The sequence below is a fragment of the Psammomys obesus genome, unplaced genomic scaffold (genome assembly GCF_907164565.1).
Source record: "Psammomys obesus unplaced genomic scaffold, mPsaObe1.curated_primary_1811, whole genome shotgun sequence".
NCBI classification, from domain to species: domain Eukaryota; kingdom Metazoa; phylum Chordata; class Mammalia; order Rodentia; family Muridae; genus Psammomys; species Psammomys obesus.
The window spans coordinates 1,170,122-1,190,576 of NW_026588368.1; the positions used below are offsets into that span (position 1 = coordinate 1,170,122).

At 51.7% G+C, this 20,455-nt stretch overlaps 2 protein-coding genes across 2 annotated transcripts in view; one reads left to right on the forward strand and one right to left on the reverse strand.

Annotated features, from left to right (window-relative positions):
• Window positions 1-8,518: 8,518 nt before the first annotated feature.
• Window positions 8,519-13,790, forward strand: LOC129674265 (histone H1.8). Its single transcript, XM_055604154.1, is given in 6 exon segments — window positions 8,519-8,624; window positions 11,248-11,507; window positions 12,156-12,408; window positions 12,411-12,478; window positions 13,270-13,419; window positions 13,542-13,790. Coding segments are annotated over 6 exon segments (1,086 nt in total).
• A 4,311-nt stretch (window positions 13,791-18,101) lies between these two features.
• Window positions 18,102-20,455, reverse strand: part of Plxnd1 (plexin D1) — a 39,497-nt gene continuing 37,143 nt past the window's right edge. Inside the window, exons 34-36 of the mRNA XM_055604207.1 lie at window positions 19,836-19,976; window positions 19,333-19,407; window positions 18,102-19,177 (exon numbers count right to left, since the gene is read on the reverse strand). Coding sequence (XP_055460182.1) covers window positions 19,061-19,177; window positions 19,333-19,407; window positions 19,836-19,976 — 333 coding nt within the window. The 3' untranslated portion in view covers window positions 18,102-19,060. The remainder of the gene's footprint in view (window positions 19,178-19,332; window positions 19,408-19,835; window positions 19,977-20,455) is intronic.

Consider the following 20,455-nt stretch of genomic DNA (forward strand, 5'->3'; position numbering starts at 1 on the left):
GCCTGCCTGGCCAGAGACTGTGGCTGACCGTAGGAGACTCCTGCCCCCACCTGCCCCAGCCACAGCCCCCAGCAGGAGCAGCACCCGTTGGAATGAGGTCACGCAGTCTCCCTCAGTGTTCTTTTCTTTGTTTCTAATGAATTCGTGAAAGCAAAATGAGGCTCCCCAACTCAACAGGGACAGCCTGAGAAAGGACATCCGTCCACCAAGACCCCCGAGCTGGAGTCCCCAATTCCCCAGGGGCCAGCGGGATCTGTACCCCTCCCCTCAGCTTGTCTCTCAGGAACATGACAAAGTGTCCCAGCTTTAGGGCTAAGTGTCTAGGTCAGAATGGAGCACACAGTAGCTGATTAAGAAATGCTAGCTGGACGAAGGGAGGAATGAGTGACTGAATGAGTGGATGTATGACGGAGGGGATTGATCGAGGGAACATGTACGTCCTCAGATGCACAACCTGGAAGATCCAGTCATGTTTTGCTGGAACCTCTAAGCAATTTTACATCCCTACCCCGGTTTTCTCCCACACCCCCAGATGGATATTCCAAATCCTGGGCCCTGACAGTATGTGGCTGCTTCAAAGACAGAGAGGTGGAGGATGGAGGGAGGAAAAAGGAAGGAAAAAGTGAGGGAGGGAAGAAGGGCAGGAAGGAGGGAGGGAGAGAATGTGTGTATGTGTGTGTGTGTGGGAGTGTGTGCAAATACTTTGTATATAAATAGCACAGCTGGTAGTTGTGTTACAAAGAATACCAATTAATATAATTACCTAACCATCTGATTGTCTCTGCTCATTAGTGACTGCTTGGGAATTGGGCAGGGCCCACGCGCTCAGACAGGGTCTTTTCCCTAGCCTCAGTAGGCTTTTACAAATGACCCAGGGCTTCAGGCCTATGCAGGGCTGGAACTGGATCACAGGGTTGACAGGGACAGCAATGTGGGCTGCAGCCATTAGGACTGAGAAAGCACTGTGGCCAGGGGTCTCAGGCAAGGCCTGGGTCCTTCCTCCAGTGTGGCATCCTTGGCTCATGTCTTCCAATCTACTTGGCCTGTGGAGACCCAGCCCTTCCTCTTGGCTTTTGGACACAGTTGCTCCTCCACACTAGCCACCAGGTGGCAACAGCTCCAGGCCAGTATGGAGTTCTGGAAGCCGTGCTAATCTGCCCATCCTCAGGGAGCAGCTGAGTCCCTGTTGCCACCCTTCTTCTGAAGAGCTCAGAAAAACTGTGTGAGACCTGACTAGGCCTTATCCCTAGGATGCTCATGGATCCAGTTCCCAGATCCCTTGCTGGATATGCTGTTTTCCTTGGCATTTGGTCTTTTCTTTGTTCCAGAGAGTTCTGAGGCCAACAAGAACTGTGGGATGCCAGAATTGAGCAGCTTCAGTCTGCATCCCTCCTCCACAGAACCTCAGCTGGGCCCCCAGCAGGCCCACCCCTGCCTAGGGACAGAGGCATTAAAAGCTCAGCTCCTACACATTGTGGCAGTGGTGGTCTGGTCTGTTACTCTCAAGCTTTTTACTTGTAAAATGGATGGAAACTGGGAAGCTTCCCTGACTCCTGGCATGGGGACAAGCAGTCCAGAGTCCCTGGGTAATGTAATACAGCAGCTCCATCAATTTGAGAAACCCATCTTGGGCAGTGTAGAGACATGGTAAGCTCTCTAAGCTTCTGTATCTGCAAAGAGGCGCTTAGACCTGCCCTTGAGGGGATTAGATGAGATCTAAAGGATTTATGTGGCCAGCCCACTTCCTGCATGCTGAAGACATTGGCACACTCTGATATTCTGGGACTTGGCTCTGAGTTGCCCTTACCAGGCCACCCACACACATACATACCTAGCAAGGAAATGGAATGGAGCCTCAGATGTGGAGTGATACCATCTTTAAGGAGGAAAGGGTGCCAGGGCCTGGATGGAAGGAAGCCCCTCAGTGCTGTCTTGGGCAAGGGCAAGTGACAGCAGGGGGATTATCTGCTATGTTCTTTGCATGAGGGGTGGTTCATTTGGTCACAAGTAACAAGAAATTCACTCCAATTGTTGAAACAGAGGCTGATCTCATTTTCTTGTGGACAGGAAGCTCCCCTCCCCTCCACTTCAGGCCAGCTGGATATAGAAGCTCAGACCTGTGATCCTTTGTGTGTCTCTGGTGTGTTATCTTTACTCACAGGCCTATCCTCAGAGGTGGCAGAACTGTCTGCAGCAGTCCCAAGGCTAGTAATCCCTCCGGAAAGGGGGTTTCTTTCCCCTTATTATAATTGTGGTGTCAGATTGGGTTCTTATTGGGCAGATCTAGGTCACCTGATTATCCTGAAGCCAATCATCATGTCTAAGAGAGAGACTCTTGATCATTCAGGGTTGTCATCTGATTACCTCTAAGCCAATCACCATGCCTGAGATGGAGCTTCATTCTTCTGATTAGCTAGACCCGGGTCACGTGATCACAACTATGTTTGATATGGGGATCTCTCAATTGTGTTCCTACACCACAAGGTAAAATCGCCCCCGATAGGTAAGGAAATCTGTAGGATGTGCTCCCCCAGAGAAACCAGGGGAACAGGATCAGGACCAGCCCCGAGGGGCGGGGGCTGTGATGTGCTAGATTGTGTGTCATGAATGAAGGCGAGTCCTGTAGCTGCCCCAGCTCTGGTTGTTTCTCATACTTCGTGGGCCAGGGGTGGCTGTTGACACTTCAGATGCCTGGCTTCATCCTACCTCATTCCTCCACGCCCAGTTCACTTGTCCTGTGGAGCGTCACCTTTACCCCTGCCTTCTCCTGTCCAGGAAAAAAAACTCCCCTTTCGAACCAGAATGCTCTTGTTGCCACGATGAAGAGCAGCCTCAGCCTCCCCTGGCAGTCACTGTGGGTGTAGGGGGAAGAGCTGCAGACCCGAGCCAGTAATCTGGAGTCCTCACGGGGCTACCTGGCAAGCTCCGGGCAAGCAGCCTTTGTTGAAAAGACAGTCCACCCAGCCAATCCGCAGGCCCACACAGGGCCGTCACCTCAATAAAGAGACCCCTGGGGTGCCGGAAAGCCTGGAGCGCCCCAGAGAAACACAGTGCTAGTCTCAGGCCAAGTCCCTGGACTACCCAGGCCATGGCTGAAAGTGAGAGACGTCTCAGCTGTTGGAGGGTTAGAGAGGGTTTGCCCGTTTCCACCTGTGGTCCCTTTACCGTTGAGAGCATTGAGCGTGACCCCACTTGTAGAAGGAATCAAAGAGGAGCACAGGTCAGACGCCTACTGAGAGTCGTTAAGAAACTTACTGTGAAATAAGTCTTTGGTATATATGCAGTTTTACAATTGATTAAAGATGAAAATAAATTTGCATACTAATGAGGTGGATCTGCTGGCTTTCTCCTAAGGAGTAGGTCTTGGCTGAATATTTAATGTGTGGGACACAGAGCATCTACACCGTTCTTCAGAGCTGATTGGTATTTTGATTTTATAATCATCGATGCTGAGATTGCCTCTTCGCATAAATACATAGTATAACACGGCAGAAGTATGTCTAGGCCACCCCAGAAATTGTTGGAAGTTGTTTCCTTATCCCAATCCAAAAGTCACACACTGGATGCGTGCGTGCCTGTGTGTGCGCGCCTGTGTGTGTGTGTGTGTGTGCACGCGCCTGTGTGTGTGTGTGTGCACCTGTGTGTACGCGCTCACGAGCGCCTCCACACGTGCCTGTGTGTGATGTATTTTGTGGAGGTGCTTTCACCTGGAGAAGCTGGGGTTCCAGATGGGGGTGTGCACGGCTTTCCCATGGGTTCTGGGGTCCCAGACTCAGACCCTCATCCTTGCACAGCAAATGTTACTGATTAGGAGAGCACCCCAGCTCCCGAGTGAACGATTTATGTCTGAAACCCAAGTCAGCCATCCAAACACAGCTCATGACATGCTCAGGACATGCTGTGGGATGCTGGTAGGAAAATATTGAAAGTCCTTGTTTTCCACAATTCAACCATTAGTGTTCCAGCAACACAGAAAACTTTATATATACGGCAAAAACAAACAAACAAACAAACCCTGTAGGTCACAACATCCACTCGTCTGGAATCTGAGCTGTGTTCCAGGCAGTTTGTGGCCATTGTGTGCTGTGAAGGCATGCGCAGTCCGGAGCACACGAGTATGTTCAGAACCAAGGCTTTGTGAGCCTTGCCCGGAATACCTCACATGCATGTGTTTGATTTTGAACTAATGGGAAATATTTTTTTATTACATTTTGCTTATTACATCCGTCAGGGGAGGGAGGACACATGTATGCCACAGAGTGGATGTGGACGTCAGAGGACAGCTTTTGGAAGTCATGGGTGTCACCAATGCCAATGGGTCTCAGGGCTGGGACTCAGGTTTGCCAGCAAGTGTCCCTTCCAGCTGAGCCATCTGTGTATGTTCAGAAACTTTTTACCGTTCCCAAAGTTTCCATCAGCCCCAACGTTCAGGGGTAGGACCCTGTGTGGGCTCGTGACCCGAAGCCTAGGAAATGAGGTCAGAAGGATCAGGAGGCCTCAGTTTGAGCGATACTTTGTACAGCAGCTGTTCAATGCACATGGCTTCCCTGTGCAGGGATGAGGCCGGGTTCGGAAGAAGTGGCCTTGGTGGAGAGGGGACGCACAAGCTTGATGGCGGTGCCAGGAAAGGAGGGAGAGAGCGCTAGGTGGCCCAGTTTCATTTTTTTCTTAAGTTCTAGCTTGGCCTGCCACAGCTTCCCTCTGATCTGCAGTGGCTCAGGAGCATGCAGACTCCGAGCTGTGCATTTCAGAGAACGGAAGCGCCCCCCACTTCCCCCATTCTCCTCTGTTTTCCTTCTGCTGGCTGGAATGTGGTCATACTGACCGGAGCTGCGGCAGTCATGTTGAATTATGAAATAGTCCCTAAGTGCGAAGAAGAGATGGAGTCTGGCTCCCAGAGGGCTGCCTCGCTGTTGGATTTTTACCAGCCAGGGAAGGGAATGGTTAGCTGGGCAGTGGTGGCACAGGCCTCTAATCCCAGTACTTGGAAGGCAGAGGCAGGCAGCTCTCTATGAGTTCAAGGCCAGCCTGGTCTACAAAGCAGTTTCCAGAACAGCCAGAGCTATACAGAGAAACCCTGTCTCGAAGAAACAACAACAAAAGGCAGGGAGGGATCGTTACTTGGGAATTACTGCACCCATCTTTAGTAAAGAGGGCTTTCGGGTCTGAGTGTCGAGTCACCCAAAGGCTTGCCCAGTCTGAACTTCAGCCTCTTCATGTGTAAATAAAATGACGAAGATTCCAGTTTATACGATTGTATAATACAAATTATACAGTTTATCAAGGCATGGCAGGGGCTGCAACTTCACCCCACCCTGATGCACTGATTGTCCAAAGCTAGGAAATAAATGTCTCAATGTCCTGATGGCATAGGAGCTGGCACCACACGAAGCGGAGAGCCTCTGATCAGCTCAGAGTTCAGGACTTTTATCTCGGAAACTGGAGCAAGTCCCAGGGCTGGGAAAGAAGGTTCCAGAAGGAAGGCAGCACCCCATCCCCGGCCTCACAGAGAAGTCAGGGGGAGGCTGGCAGAGGGCACCGCTTCTGCCAGCAATCTCCTTAACTTGCTATCATCTCCCTGTCAAGTGGCAAGCTCCTTGGAGAATTTTTAGATCTCTGAGTTTTTCCCAAACTTCCTTCCCAACACAGAACTCCATCCTGGCACAGCCTGGGAGCGGGGTTTCAGCAAAGCTCGTGGGAATGTTTACACCACAGAGTCTCTGCGTTTCTCAGTTCTTGGAAACGCCCCACAAATGGATCAAAATTGCGGCCCCCATTTGTGCCAGCTTTCGTTTGCCTCTTTGCCTCCCCGTACGTAGCTCCTTCCCCGTCTAGCACTGGGCCAGTGGCATTTGCAGGTCCCTGTTCACTCCTTGGAGGCATAGCACCACAGAAGCAAGTCTCGAGGGCCTACTGTGTGTCAGCATTTGGCTGGGTGCCAGAGACAGCCCTGATCCACCGCAGAGCTCAAGAGTCAGGGACCGGTAAGGCAGAGCTGTGATTCAGCGTGCTGGGCCGGGGGGTGGCATTCCTGAGCAAAGCTTACCTACAAGAGAGAATGAGACGTATTCCAGAGAAGGTAGGTGGGAATAAAGGAGGCGTTCTAGAGCTAGCGTGGCAGCGACCTTGTGTTGTGTGGCAAACACTCCCAGAATTTACGGTTTAAAGCAACAGACCACAGGTCATTGCTTCTCGCTCCAGGGACTAGCCAGGTGCTGCTGCTAATTGGGATCCAGCCTGGAGCATCTCTGCTGGGCTCCTTCAAGCATCCATGGTCAAGTGAAGGCTTGGCTGTTGCCTGGGTGACAAGTGACTGGACCGGGGGTCTCAGCAGCCAGCAGACCAGCCAGGACTCATTCCCATGACTGTGGGGTACGGATCACACCATTTCCATGGTCTCTCACAGCCCAAGGCTAGCACAGAGCTAAGGCTGAGATCTACAAAGCCTCATTGCATGTGGGTATAGCTATGGGCAGAAATAGACACTCTGTACATTAGAAACCATCTGTACATTAATTTGACACAGAAGAAGCACAAAGTGTGATGTCCTGGTATTAGCCATAGCCCAGTCAAAGACCACATGGTGTGTGTGAGTTTTAAAAAGTTTGTTGAGCCCAGAATCTCAGAGATGCCAAGCCCTCATATGACCACTGGGCCACAACCCCTAGTATGGTTGAATTGTGGAATTCAAGAGTGAGGAAGGCACCATGAGCCTGATGGAAGATCTTTTAACCTTTTTTTTTTTTAAAGATTTATTTATTCATTTTTTAATGTATGCAATGTTCTATCTGCATACACCTGCATACCAGAAGACGGCACCAGATCTCATTATAGAGTGCTGTGAGCCACCATGTGGTTGCTGAGAATCGAACTCAGGACCTCTAGAAGAGAAGCCATTTCTCTTAACCTCTGAGCCATCTCTCCAGCCCCTGATGGAAGATCTCAAACGTTCCCCCCAAAGGAAGTAGGGAGCCATGGAAGGTTCTAGAAAAGGAGTGAGATCTGTTTTCACTGCAAAGAACTTTGAGGGCCACAGCCTTTCTCAAACCAGACCTGTGATAATCGCGAGTTCTCTAGAAAAATCCCAGAAAATAAAGAGATCACACACAAAGGGGAGAAGCATGTGCGTCTACTTTAAATCATCCTCCGACCTCTACCCTCCCCAAGGTAACTGCTGCTATCACAGTGGCATGAGTCCTGGTAGACCTGCTTCAGTGCTGGCCTCCTCTTTTTCACAGCTGTGTACTATTCCACCACGAACAGGCTGCCGTGGGCTTAGCCTGTTTCTACCTGACAAGCTTTTAGTTTGCCTTGAAATTCTGTGGATGCTGGGACAAAGCTCCTGTTTGTATGTTCCCGTTTCTCCATAGGGAAGGATGGGTGTGCCATGGCACGAGTTCATCTTTGCTCCATAATATTGAATTGCCTCTAAAGTGGCTGGTGCATCAGCTCTTGCAGCTCCTGTGTGATTTCCATACATCCTTGACAGTCACTAGGAGAAACGCTTATCTCATATTTCATATGAGAAATATTGACATTCAGCTAGGAGAGAGATACAGCTTGTTTTAATCCACTCTGTTTTGTTTCTGTTTGGTTTGACTCTTTGAGTTAGGGATTTTCTATGAATTCCAGGCTAGCCTCGAACTCCCTAGCCTCCTGCCTCAGTCTCCCCAGTGCTGGACTGACAGGCACAAGCCACCAGGTCTTTATGAGATCTTGTCCTAAACGCTGTAGCGTATTTTACAGTGATGGGGTAACTTACTCAGGCCTGTGTGAGTCACTTCTCTTTTTCATTCTTTTAGATGACAAAGCCATTCCTAGGAAAGAGGTGGAACGGCCAGGCTCCCTTCTCAAGGAAACCCCTTCTCAAGTCATAGCCCTAACGGGGCAGCCGGCTGGTTCTCTCATCCTAGCCAGTGTTTCATGTCAGGAAAACAATGTCTTCTCCCTGTCCCAGTGTGAGTGTCTTTGAATGCCAAGGACACTAAGGACAGTGTCCTCATCAGCGAAGGCCATAGAAGACTGTGTCACAATTTCCCCTGCACCCCAAATGACAGTATAATCTAAAACATCAAAATGACACAAGGAAGAAAGACTCTGAGAACCTTCCTGGCCCAGGAGAGGCCACTGCCTCCAAGCAATCCCCTCCTGTGGGCCCAGTTGTTACTTTGTGGAAAACTGAGGCCAGCAGTAGTCCGAATTGGCACTGCCCACTTGGTGGGCTTAGGGGTCCCTTGTGAGCACCTCACAACTCAGGTGTCCCCCACTGGCTGCCAGCACCACTGGCTAGGATACAGTGCCTCTGCCTCTTTATTTTTGTTTGGCCTCAGATCCTGGTCTCAGCCTCAGGGCTCGAGGCAGGTGCTCTGTTCAGATCTCCAGGCCCAATTGGCGGCTTCTGGCGTTCAGGTGGTGGGCCCTGTTGGTCATTGGCTCGCTGGCAGTGGGAGGTATTTAAGGCGAGAGCTTTGGAGGCCGACACCTGAGCGAGCACCAGATTTGCTGCTGTCTCAGCGCCATGGCTCCAGGAAGTGTCATTAGCGTCTCCTCCTCCTCCTCCTCTTCTCCCTCTAGGGACACACCACCTCCTGGGTCATCTGAGCTCCCTGGGGCCGACAAGCCAGGTAAGAAGGGGAGTGGAATTCTGAGTTTAGGCCAAGGCCTAGGTCCCTGATAGCCCGGTGACAGCAGCTGGGAAGGTGCACGAAGGTAGAGAGGAGACTTCCCACCACACAGAAGGAGGCCTGGTCCTGGAGGGGGATGAAGCTGGATAACTCCATTTCCTGGTTTGGAACTCACAGTAAAGAGTCCAGATAGGGGCTGTCTGTGGCCCTGATGCAGGATTCCTTAGGCTGGTGACCTGTAGCTTCACACGGCTTTTTCTTTTGCATGCACTGGTGTTTAGCCTGTATGTATATCTGTGTGGAGGGGTTGGATCCGCTGGAACTGGAATTACGGACAGTTGTGAGCTGCCAAGTGGGTACTGGGAATTGAACCCAGGTCCTCTGGAAGAGCAGCCAGTGCTCTTAACCACTGAGTCATCTCTCCAGCCCCATTGCTTTTCTTTCTACTTAAAAACTTTTTTTTTTTCTTTTGAGTCTGGATTTTGCAAAGGATTTCGATAGCATCATTTCTTGAGTTGAAAGCATTCACCTGTGGCTGGCAGCTCCTCCCACTTCTCTCCCCCAAATCCTCCTTTCCTTTGCAGCTTTTCCAAGCCAACAGCCCATTTCAAAATATCCCTGGACTGCACGGCTCCTCCGTGTTCAGCATGCCGTGACCTTCAGTATGTCATCAAGGGTGTCTGTTGGAGAGTTCCATCATTGCCTAAGAAGAGCTGAACTGTAGCTATTAGCAATCACTCCCCGCCTCACTCCACCTGTGTCTGGGGGGGAATCATCCCACACACGGCTTTGCATCTGGCTTTTCCTCTTCTATTTAGAAGCTCGCCCTGTTGTAGTATCTTACATTGCAGTCGGTCCTTTATGGCCAAGTAGTGTTCCGTTGCATTTACATGACCACAAACAGGCATTTGGCTGGCTTCTTTGTTTGGGCTCTTGGGAATAAAGACTCATGCACACTGAAGTGGGCTAGGGAGGGAGCCCAGGGACTCATGCACACTCAACACGTACTCTACCACTAGTGGCCATACTCCACCGTCCTCATGTACCAGTCTTTGCTTACATTTTCACTTGGGGGGGGGCGGGGAGTGGCATGTTCTAGGAACGTGACTGTTTTTACTTTCCTTTCTCCGAAATAGGCTTCTTTCAAACATTAAAAAAAAAAAAGTATTGGTGTGAGCTGGGCACAATGGCTCACACTTGAAAGGCAGAGAAAAGTGGATCTCTGAGTTCAAAGCCAACCTGGTTTATGTAGTGAGTTCCAGGCCAAGGAGAGCCTACATAATACTCTGTCTCAATCCCCTCCCCAAGGGGGGTGTGTGTGTGTGTGTGTGTGTGTATGTATACGTGCGTGTAGAGGTCAGAGGACAACTTTGTGAAATTGGTTTTCTCTCTCCACTGTGGGTTCTAGGGACCTGCTCAGATGGTCAGGCCTGGCAGCAAAGGCTCTTTTACCTGCTGAGCCATTTTGCTGGTTCCCTTTATTATTAGTTTTAGTATTCCATATACGAGGCCCTTTTCTTTCTTTCTTTTTCCTTAAATAATTTATTTTTATTTTATGCACATTGGTGTTTAGCCTGTATGTCTGTCAGTGTGTAGGTGTCAGCTTTTGGGGTTACAGACAGTTGTGAGCTGACGTGTGGGTGCTGGGAGCTGAACCTGGGTCTTCTGGAAGAGCAGTCAGTGTTCTTAACTTCTGAGTCATCTCTCCAGCCCACAAGGCCATTTTCAAGCGAGTACATAATATACTTTGAGTGTGAGCATAGTCCCCTAAATCCTCCCCCCTTTCCCCTTCTCATTCCTCCTTTGCTCTCTAGACAATTTTACTTCTACTTTCATTCCATCTGTGGTCACAAGATTTTAGATCTACAAAGTCTAGGAGCCACAGCTGATGCTAATATCTTGAGGAAAACTTCCGAGACTGGGAGCGAAGCAGGATGGAAGCAGCTGAGTCCCTCCTTTGTGCCCATCAGGCTTTGTGGTCCTCAGCTGTGGCTGCTTTTGCTTACCCACGGGGTTATCTCAGGCACGTGCCAGGCCTCCCATTTCAGTGGGATATTTGGTTGCTTTGTTTCTTTGTCCAGTTGGATTTTGGGCTTGTGTATATCCCATTTTTGAGGTACCACCTTGTTCTGTAGCCTCGGGCCGCTCTGGAAATAGCAATCTTTCCACCTCCGTATCTGGAGTCCTCGGGTAACAGGTGTGTCCCCGCCATGCCTGAATTTCCAGGGTGGTTGTTTTGAGTCCTTCCGAGTCTGAACAGGGCCCTACAGCATTTGGCAGGGATGTTGCCTTCCCAGTGTTTTGGTCCGTAGGGTCCTTGGTGCCTTCTTGTGTGTGAAAGAAGCCAACATGGGCCTCACTGAGCTCCCTGATCTGCTGAGTCCATATACAGCTGTAGATACCCATGGACAGCTCACCCATCCAGGATGGCCTCTTCGAGGGAATATTCTTCAAAAGGATGGGAACATGAGGAGGCCCGAGGAGACAGTGATCCGTGCAAGGCTTGCAGACTGGCAACCAGAGACACTCACAGAGAGCTGGCTCTTCACGTGTGCTCTGACAAAGCCAGGCCTTGATTGGGGTAGAGGGCAGGCTGGGTGATGCCCTACCATTTATCCCATAGGTCCAAGTCTCAGCAGAGTCCGAGTAGGCCAACGGAACCCACCCATGCTCCGCATGGTGCTGGAGGCTCTGAAGGCCAAAGAGAAACGCCAGGGCACGTCAGTTGTAGCCATCAAAGTCTACATCCAACATAAGTACCCGACAGTGGATGCCGCCCGCTTCAAGTACCTGTTGAAACAGGCCCTGGAAACTGGCATGCGTCGAGGCCTCCTTACCAGGCCTGTCAACTCCAAGGCCAAGGGTGCTACTGGCAGCTTCAAAGTGAGCTACAAACAAGGGGGGGGGGCCTTTGGTGCAATGGTTAGACATCAGACCCTTAGCACATGCTGCTTCTCGCCCTAGCCCCCACCTCCACAACCCTCTGCTGCCCCATATTGTGTGGTGTGGGAGCCTGGACAGTATCAGGCTCTCGGTGTGGCTTCTTGCCTATGTCCATCACGTAGCCATGGACCCACAGCTTCTAGGGGGGATGACGGGGAAGTCTCTGCTAGCCACAGGTGATGCCTGTGGCTCCTGGGAAGTCCCAACACCGGGGAGCTCTGCTGGAGACTGGTTGGAGTGTGGGAGGCAGGTGGTTCGATAGAGACTCGATTTTTCAGATCTGCGGGAAGCTGGGATTTCAGCCATGTCCCCTCCAGGGGGGACAGGAAGAGAAGGTGAGGCAGAGTGAAGCTTAAAGCTAAGTGGATGAGGACAGACACAGACCCTTAGTGAGCAGTGAGGCAGTCCAGGGACATGACAGGCTAACACCAGCTGAAATGTGATGAGGACCCCAGAGGTGGATGTGTCCCTTCTCACAACTCTCTTCTTAACCCTGTTGGAGACATGGCTGGCCCTTTGGTGTGCTATGTGGGGTATGGGGATACCCAGAACTCCCATTCTCACCCCCACCTCACACTCTCTCTTTAGCTGGTTCCCAAGGACAAGATAAAGGGAGCCTGTGCCCCGAAAGCTCACAGGGGAGCCACAGATGCCAAGGAGACCGGTCCCAAGAAAGCTAGGGAGCTGAAGAAAGACCATGTCAACAAGGCCAAGATGGAGAAAGCGGTTCCAAACCCAGGACAGAAGAGGAAGGCTTGTCCCTGCATAGCACCCACCTTGGAGAAGGCACCTAAGAAAGCCAGTAAGGCAAAACTGGGAGAGAACAGAATGGGTACCCTAAAACCAACAAAGCCACAGGGGCCCCTCCCATTGCTAACATAGGTCAGAAGGTCAAACATGGTGGGAGCAAGGTGTGAATGGATGTCAGGGACAGGTGGTTGCCAGCAGCCACTGGGGGAAGATAGGATGAGGAGGGCTTCCCTTTTTAAGAAGTGGGCCTTGAGTGCTAGACCTGGATAAAGAAAAGGAGGGCCTCATGGCAGGGTCAGGGGAGGCTTCCTGGTGGAGGCAGCCCAGAGGCTTCTGTGCAAAAAGAAGCTAGGAGTGGTGGCTCACACCTGTGGTCCCAGCACTCAGGAGGCAGAGGCAGGCAGATCTCTGTGAGTTCAAGGCCAAGAGCGGTCTACAAAGCAAGTCCAGGACAGCCAAGGCTACACAGAGAAACCCTTTCTGGACAAACAAACAAAAAAACAGACAAGAAATTAAGAGCTGCAGTGGGGTTAAGAGAAGTCCAAGGGAGTTTTGAATGGCAAAGGGCAGGGAGCAGAGAGTGACAGTTTTAAGATAATCGAGGAAGCTGGTACATACCCATAATCCTAGCACTTGGGGATAAGAGGCAGGAGGGTCAGAAGTTCAAGGCTACATTTTTAGCTTTATATCCAGTTTGAAATCAGCCTGGGTTGCATGGGACCCTATCTCAACCAACCCTACCCTCCTGCAAAAACAAAACCTAAGTACCACTATGGGCAGGAAGGCAACAAAGCTGATGGGACTGGCCTTTCTTCAACCTGCATAGGGGAGGCAGTTCTATTTCAACGTTCCCACGTTGAGTAGGGAGAGCATCTTGTCCAATTTTCAAATTGGGGCCCGAGACTCAGGGGTAAAACATCTGGCCCAGGTCACATGGCCTTCGGGTGTCCAGGTGACAACCCCGGACCTAGGCAGGCTGGAAGCTCTAGAGGCCGTAGACCATTTGCCCCCTCATCTCACTACTCCCTCTTATCTTCCAGAGGCAGAAGCCCATAGGAAAACCAAAGAGATGTGTGAGAAAACAAAGCCTTCAGCCAGCAAGGTAAGTAGATGCCTATTTCCCTCCGGGGTCTCAAATCCTGCTGGGCTCTGTATGTAGGTTCTGGGAAGTGAGGTCTCTGCTGGCCGAGCCATCTCCCCACCACTGGGCTTGCTTTCTTACAGGCAAAGAATAGTGTTGCTTCGCTAACCAAAACGAAGATGGCAGCCACGGCCCACATTGAGACAGTTGTTGAGGGGCCTAGGATGATACACAAGACCAACATACCCATTCCTTTCCAGGACTTGGGACCCAAAGCACAACCCATACATAGGGTCAGAAAGACAAAGAATCCCGAGAACCCCAAAAGGCCCGCGCTACCCCCCAAGACCTCATCCAAGGCTCCTAGCAAAATGGCCGAGGCTAGTAGCTAGGGCTATGGTTGAGGAGACGGCAACTCTGAGCTTTTATTCCCTAAAAAACTGTCACATGTTTAATCATAATTTATCAATAAAGACTTCTTTTTGTTCACACATTAGCACACTGGACTGTGGGGCAGGGGGCAGAGGTGGATTCTGAGCACTTGGGAACCAAAGAGGGTAGAGCTGGATGTAGAGCTGCCGGCGTCTTTGGAAAGAGCCTCCCGGCTGCAGGAGGAGGGATGGAGGACTTGAGGGACCAGTGACCATTGCAAGCTTCCTCCTGAGTGCGACCGTGGACAAGCCTCAGCCCAGAGAGTCAGATGGACTACAGCTTGGGCAACCAGCACTGGTGTCTCCGGGGGAGTGCACAGCTGGCTGCAACTGTAGTTGATGTAGTATGTATAGATGTAGGTGTGTCGTGGTGTGTGTGTGGAGGTCAGACAATTTGAGGGAGTCCTCTCCTTCCACTTCGTGGGTCCTGGTGACCGAATTTGGGTTATCGAGTTTGGCAGCAAGCAACTTTGCCCAGTGAGCCGTCTTGCTAGCCGTCTAGATAGGGGAAGGCCACTGAACAGGGCCCCAAGTATGGATGGAAGCATATTTGGCAAGAGAAGGGCCTTGAATGTGTTACTTTCCATGTTGCTATGACAAAGTACTTGAGAGAAGAGAATTAAGCAAAGGAGGGTTTATCTTAGCTCATGGCTTCAAGGGACATAGTCCACCATGGCAGAAAAGGCACAGCAGGAGAGAGTGAGGTGATTAGCTTACATTATAGCCAGGGAACAGAGAGAGGCAAGCAAGTGCTGACTCTTCACTCGCTTTCTCCTTTTTACTCAGTGTGGGACTCGAGCCCACAGGATTTCCCACCAAAATTCTGGGTGGGTCTTTCCGCTTAACACCTCTCTGGAAGGAAATGCCCTTGAAGACGCGGCCAGAGGTGCTTCCCTAGGTGATTCCAAATCTAGTCAACTTGGCCATCAAGACCAACCATCCCAGGCCCTGGGGCCAGGGGTCTGTTTGACGCACCCTATGTGGCCATGGCCCAAAGGGTGAGGACAGGTCATGGGGACACTTGCCCTGGAGAGGTGGAGTCGGCTCCCTCTCCCTGAGTCTGAGTTCTGCTTTGCTTGACCAGAGGGCAGGTGAAAATGACGGGACAAATCTAAGGCTCCAGCTTCAGAAGATCTGGGTAAAGTGTTGGCCACATAAGTGAATCCTGACTACCTACCTAGAAAGCTGGGTGTCACACCTATAACCCCAGTGCCAGGTGGTGGAGACAGGAGAATACCAGGACCTCAATACCCAAACAGGCTGAAATGACAAGCTCCAGATCGAGGGAGAGAAGTCAAATGTCTCCAAAAAAACAGTGGTGGGCTGGAGAGGTAACTCGGTGGCTAAAGCCCTTGCTGAAACACGTCCTTTCTTCCCCAAGTTGGTCAGGGAGTTCCATCTTCACAAAAATCCTAATTTAAATGGGACCTTCAGGGTAGGCTGGCTAGCAAGACTAGTCCTATCGGTGAGTTCTGGGTTTGACCAAGACTGCCTCAGTGAATAAGGAGGAAGATATTGATGATTCTTTTTGTTTTTTCAAGAAAGGGTTTCTCCGTGTAGCCTTGGCTGTCCTGGACTCACTTTGTAGACCAGGCTGACCTTGGACTCAGATCTGCCTGCCTCTGCCTCCCAGAGTGCTGGGATTACAGGTGTGTACCACCGCATCTGGCTTATGGATGATTCTTGACGTCAACCATGGACCTGCCCATGTACGCCCCATGTGCTTACTCATACATATATGTGCCTACAGGCATGCGAACACGCATACATACACAGAAGGGTGGGGCTGAGGGGAGGGAAGTGATTAAGAAAGCCAGCGTGTCCACCTCTGGACTCCACACGTGCACGCACGCTGGTAAGTTTTAACTTGTGAAAGTTCTTGTATTTTCAGACATCCCTCCTGCCGTAGGGAAGCCCATGCCACCCACCGAGAGCCGAGGCACCCAGTTCAGTCCTGCTAAGCTTCCGGCCGTTGCCGCCATGGGAATGCAGCACCTCCTAGCTCTCCCTGCCAGAAAGGGACAATGTCCTCATGACAAATGCCTGAGCAAATTGCTTGCTGCTGCTGCTGCTGCTGCTGCTGCTCTTAGCGTCTGAATGTGGGAATGATGTGACAGGACTCACAGGTAGGGTCACAGGATGGGGCAGTCTGCACCATGAAGGGCGTCACAAAGGATGGGCTCCGTGGGTTGACTGTCATAGTTGATAAGGAAAGATTAAAGAACAGGAGGAGATGGGGGCCCATATGAGCATGGCCGACACAGGTAGCCTGCCAGGGCGCCCCTGGCAGATGAGGGAAGAAATGGCCTTCAATATGGTGGGTAAGGCCTGGTGGCAGCCAGATGGAGAAAAGGGGTCGAAATTATGTCATGGTTCTGGGTGAGGTGGTGACGTGGTGAGTTTGAGGCGAGGATGCCTTGAAGGCCAACAGGGTGGCACAAAGGGACAGGTGCGTCTGAAGGGCATTCTCAACTGTGGGGACACCTGGGAAGGCGGCAGACAGTACCAGGGAGTCCAAGTACCCAGTATAAGGCTCGGGCCTCTCTGCTGCCCGCCGCTTCTCTCTGGAGACCCACAGGAAGCTGTGTCTAGTTCCACTGGCTCCCCAGGGTATCTGTAATGTGCCTATCAGCAGGCCCCGAGGGGTACCCGGCAGATGGCAGGCTGGCACTTCCCAAGCAGAAGCTGGGCTTTTGCCTCTCCCCCTGCACGGTGAGGACAGCCTGTAGCTTCTTGCCTCCAGGAGCTAGGACCCATCAGCCTCACGCCATCTTAGAGACTTGGGACACCGCCCTCCTCTGTGGTGTTTCCCCCGACTTTGCAATCTTAGCTGGGTACTGTACCATGGCTGCCAGGTGTGTCTTTGGGGTCCCAGGCAAGGACTGCAGCAAGCTCTTGGAGGTTGCCCACCTGGCAACGCTTGTGACCCTGGAAACTAGATCTGTGCACAGACCCCCTTCTGAATGTCAGCAAGGAGCTGTATGTTAATGAGATGTGCAGCCAGACTGTGGAATATTTAATGACTTGAAAGATGTTCCTGACATATTGTTGCGAAAGGGAAAAGTCAGGTTTCAGAATGGAGTGTGCATTGATCCATCTTCACTCCTGGCCCCACTCAGGCAACAGTGTTCTGGCCTTGTGTGTGGCCAGCACCTTGTGTGACATCCCGGCAAGCACGAGGGGCTTTTGTTCTCCTGGGATTTTTGTAGTTGTATTTTTTGTTCAGGAATTTGTGAATCCATTCTGGAGTCACACCTCTTCAAGGAGGAAAAAAAAAAAAAACAACACCAAACCCATCAAATCTGCCAATAATTGAAATTGGAAAATCTGCTCCTTAATAAGAATCCTCAGCATCAGAGAGCTGAAAGATAAAGATGGCTTCTCCACCAGCAGCCAGCACAGGAAAAAGCTATTTTTGGTGTGAGAGGTTGTTCACTTTTTTTTTTTTTTTTTTTGAGCTGGTAAATTCTAGGCTGGGTCTTGGATTTTGTCGTTGGGAATTTTTGGTCCTGGCTCACTCTTGGTGAGCACAGAGGGGACTTTCCTTTTTGATGAGCCATCACTTAGGCTGGCTTGGCCACACCCTGCTTCTGGGAAGAACCTCACTGGCTGAGCCCTGAGGAACTGGGGGCCCAGGTGGGTCAGTGGGCACCACTCCAGGTCAGATGTGCTGTGCTCAGGCGCTGAAACCGCTGTGGAGAGAGTACAGGCTGCAGCTGTACTCTTGGGGAAACTGATTCCTTGCCTCAAACGTGGGGTGTAAGTTCTAAGACCAGAGGAGAGATTTGGGGCACGAGTATGGTCATTTTGGACTGCCCTCCAAGTTGGAGGTGGAACTTGCCTGGGGGAACTTGGGTAAGGAGAAAGGGATCCAACTGTCCCGTCCTCATTTTGGCCTTCCTGGCGGTGTAACCTCTTGAAACCTTTCTACATCTCCAAAATGAGGGGGACAAAATGTCTGCTTCTCTTAGGTTTGAATAAAGACAAGGATGTGGGGGCTGGGTGTGGCTCAGGTGAGAGTGTAAGCTTAAGCCAGAACAGGGCTCTGGGTTCCAGGCACAGCACAGCACCGATGTGAGGTGGCAACACCTTCCTAGGCGTCAGGGCTGTCCACGGGAATACATGTCCACAGGGTGCACACAGAAGCGAGGTCTGCCCCAAGGCCATGGCTAAGGCAGTCAGGCTCTGCACTTCCCCTCTGCCATAAGCAGGATGAAGAGACAGCCCTATCTGCCCCCTCGGCCGTCTCAGGACAAAGGCTGAAGCCCATAGTAGGTTTTCCCGGCAGGCTTTTATTATAAAGAATGTTCCAGAGAGTCCCAGCCTTCCCCTCCAGCCCAGCCCCCTTGGGCTCTGAGCCAGTCCCAGCAGCTATTGGAGGCTGGCCTGTGCTGGGGACAGAAGAGTATTTTCTGTCCCCTGAAACAGTCATTTCCAGTGTCGCACCGGGAGCCCCTGGGGATCTGCGCAGGTGGCATCCATTCACAGTTGGTGCATAAGTTGTTTGTTTTAATATATAAAAGATTTTTTTCTTAAAAAAAAAAACAAACAAACAAACAAAAAAAAAAAACGACAAAAAGTGGTGCTCTTTAGAAACACTTCCAGGAAGATTGGGTAGTCCAGCTACAGCTCTGCATCCTCACCTTTCCTGGGGACCAGGAACCCCCAGCCTGTCCCCTTCTCTCCACCATCCTGTGGGCAATGGGCACTGCCCATGCTGCCGCTGGCCAGTGGAACAACAGACATCTGACTCTGCTTGGAACTGTTGGTGGCCAGGGCCCCCTCTGGATGAGGGACACAGGAAACTGCTTGGAGGCTGAAGCAGAAAGCAATGGCAAGCTCCCTCTGCCAGGTGGATGAGGTAGTGTTCTGGGGTAATGGCCACCCCCTCCCGATGTGTGCTGAACAGCCTGAAAGACAGTGGGCAGGCAGGCCTGGTCCAGGCTGTCCTGGTTGGCAGGGAAAAGTCTCATCAGGGACTGGCAGCGATATTCAAGGCCTCCATCCCAGGGGCAGGTCTGGGGCAGGTAGAGGGGACAAAGGTGGCCCAGGGGACGAGGCTGAGAGCTCTGCAGCCAGGCACTAAGAGGCCGGTGTCGTCCTTCCTACCCCAACAGGCTCCTCTTTGTCAGCTCCCAGCCCGAGGAGAAGGTATGGGGAAGAAACCAAGCGGAGGCCCAAGTGGCCTGTGCTCCGTCCCCCTGGCAGTGGCTCTCGGTCACTCTTCTGCCTCAGGCCTCGCTGTAACACTCATAGATATTGTTTTCCATCAGAGCCACCACCTGTTCAAACTTGTGCTGTAGCTGGGTCCTGCGGGCAGTGGGGTTGGCCTCCAGGGCAGCCATGATCTGAGGGGAGGCACAGTGGGTCAGTTGTGCTGTGCCTTAGATCCCAGGAGGGCACCCAGTGACCTCATCAAAGGGCCGATACCCCAGCAGAATCTAAAATGGGAAATTTGTTTTTATGGGCTGAAGCGGGGAAATCTCAGGATAGGGGGACTCACCTGCGGGCGATATCTCTTGGCGTATTTATAGATCTCGGCCATGGCCACATTTGTGTTGAACTCGTTCTGGTATTTCTATAAAGGTGGGACAAGAGGAAAGGGGAGGTGTGTGAGTGTTGGAGACAGGGCTGCTCTGGGTAGCTTTGGCTGTCCTGAAACTCAGTCTGTAGACCAGGCTGGCCTCCCAGAGATCCACCTCCTGAGGGCTGGGATCCAAGGTGAGCTTCACCACCAACCAGCGAAAGCGAAGTTTACCTCTATAGATGAGGAGCCAGCCCACTCGCTCCCCACAGCCCTGCTGATAGATGATTCCAACCTCCCACACCTTCTGGGGTACACCCCACCCCACCCCTGGACTTCGGGAAAAACATTTTAATGAAGGTGAGGGCAAAGGAGGGAAACCGAAGCCTCTTGCCCCATCCTGATGGGTGCTGGCTTTGGCTGCCCCTCCCAGGCCAAGGACATGTTACTGTGTCCTTGCCTAGGGCCCAGAGGCCACCTACCCGAGACTCCTCTGCCAGGTGTGCATTCATTTCTTGCTCACTGAGTGGTGTCATATCCTGGATCTGTTTGTAATAACGCTGTACGATCTTCCGGTACTCGGGGATCTCCTTCGCGTACAGAAGCTTGTTGGTGGGTGAGTCCTGGGCAGGGAGACCCCAGCAAGTTGGTTGGCTGAAAGATGGACTTGTCCCCACTGTCACCTAGAGAGCCTTAGTGGGTCCTTAGCCATGGTTAGACAAGCCCAACTCAGTCAGACTTTGGGCCAGGGACCCATCTGGTCCTCCCTCTTGTATGGAGGCCTTGCTGTGTTGGTGACCCGCAAGGGGGACTTTCATTTAATGGGAAGAGCTCCCAGGCTGTGTGCCAGCAGCCCTCTGCTGCACGCAGCCCGCAGCCTGTCTTGTTTACACCCTTATTAGGGTGATAAGATTTGGTGGCTGAGATGGTTGGAAGCTGGTTCCTGGCTTCGGGAATGGTTCCCACCCTGCACTTCTAACACCCCTAAAAGCACCATGTGCTGAGTATGTTGGCAGCTCTTTGTTGTCACGGGATGCCATGTGTGAAGTGGTGACATTTCCTTTCCCTTGTGGGCTAGAGGCAGGGCCCTGCCCTCACCCCA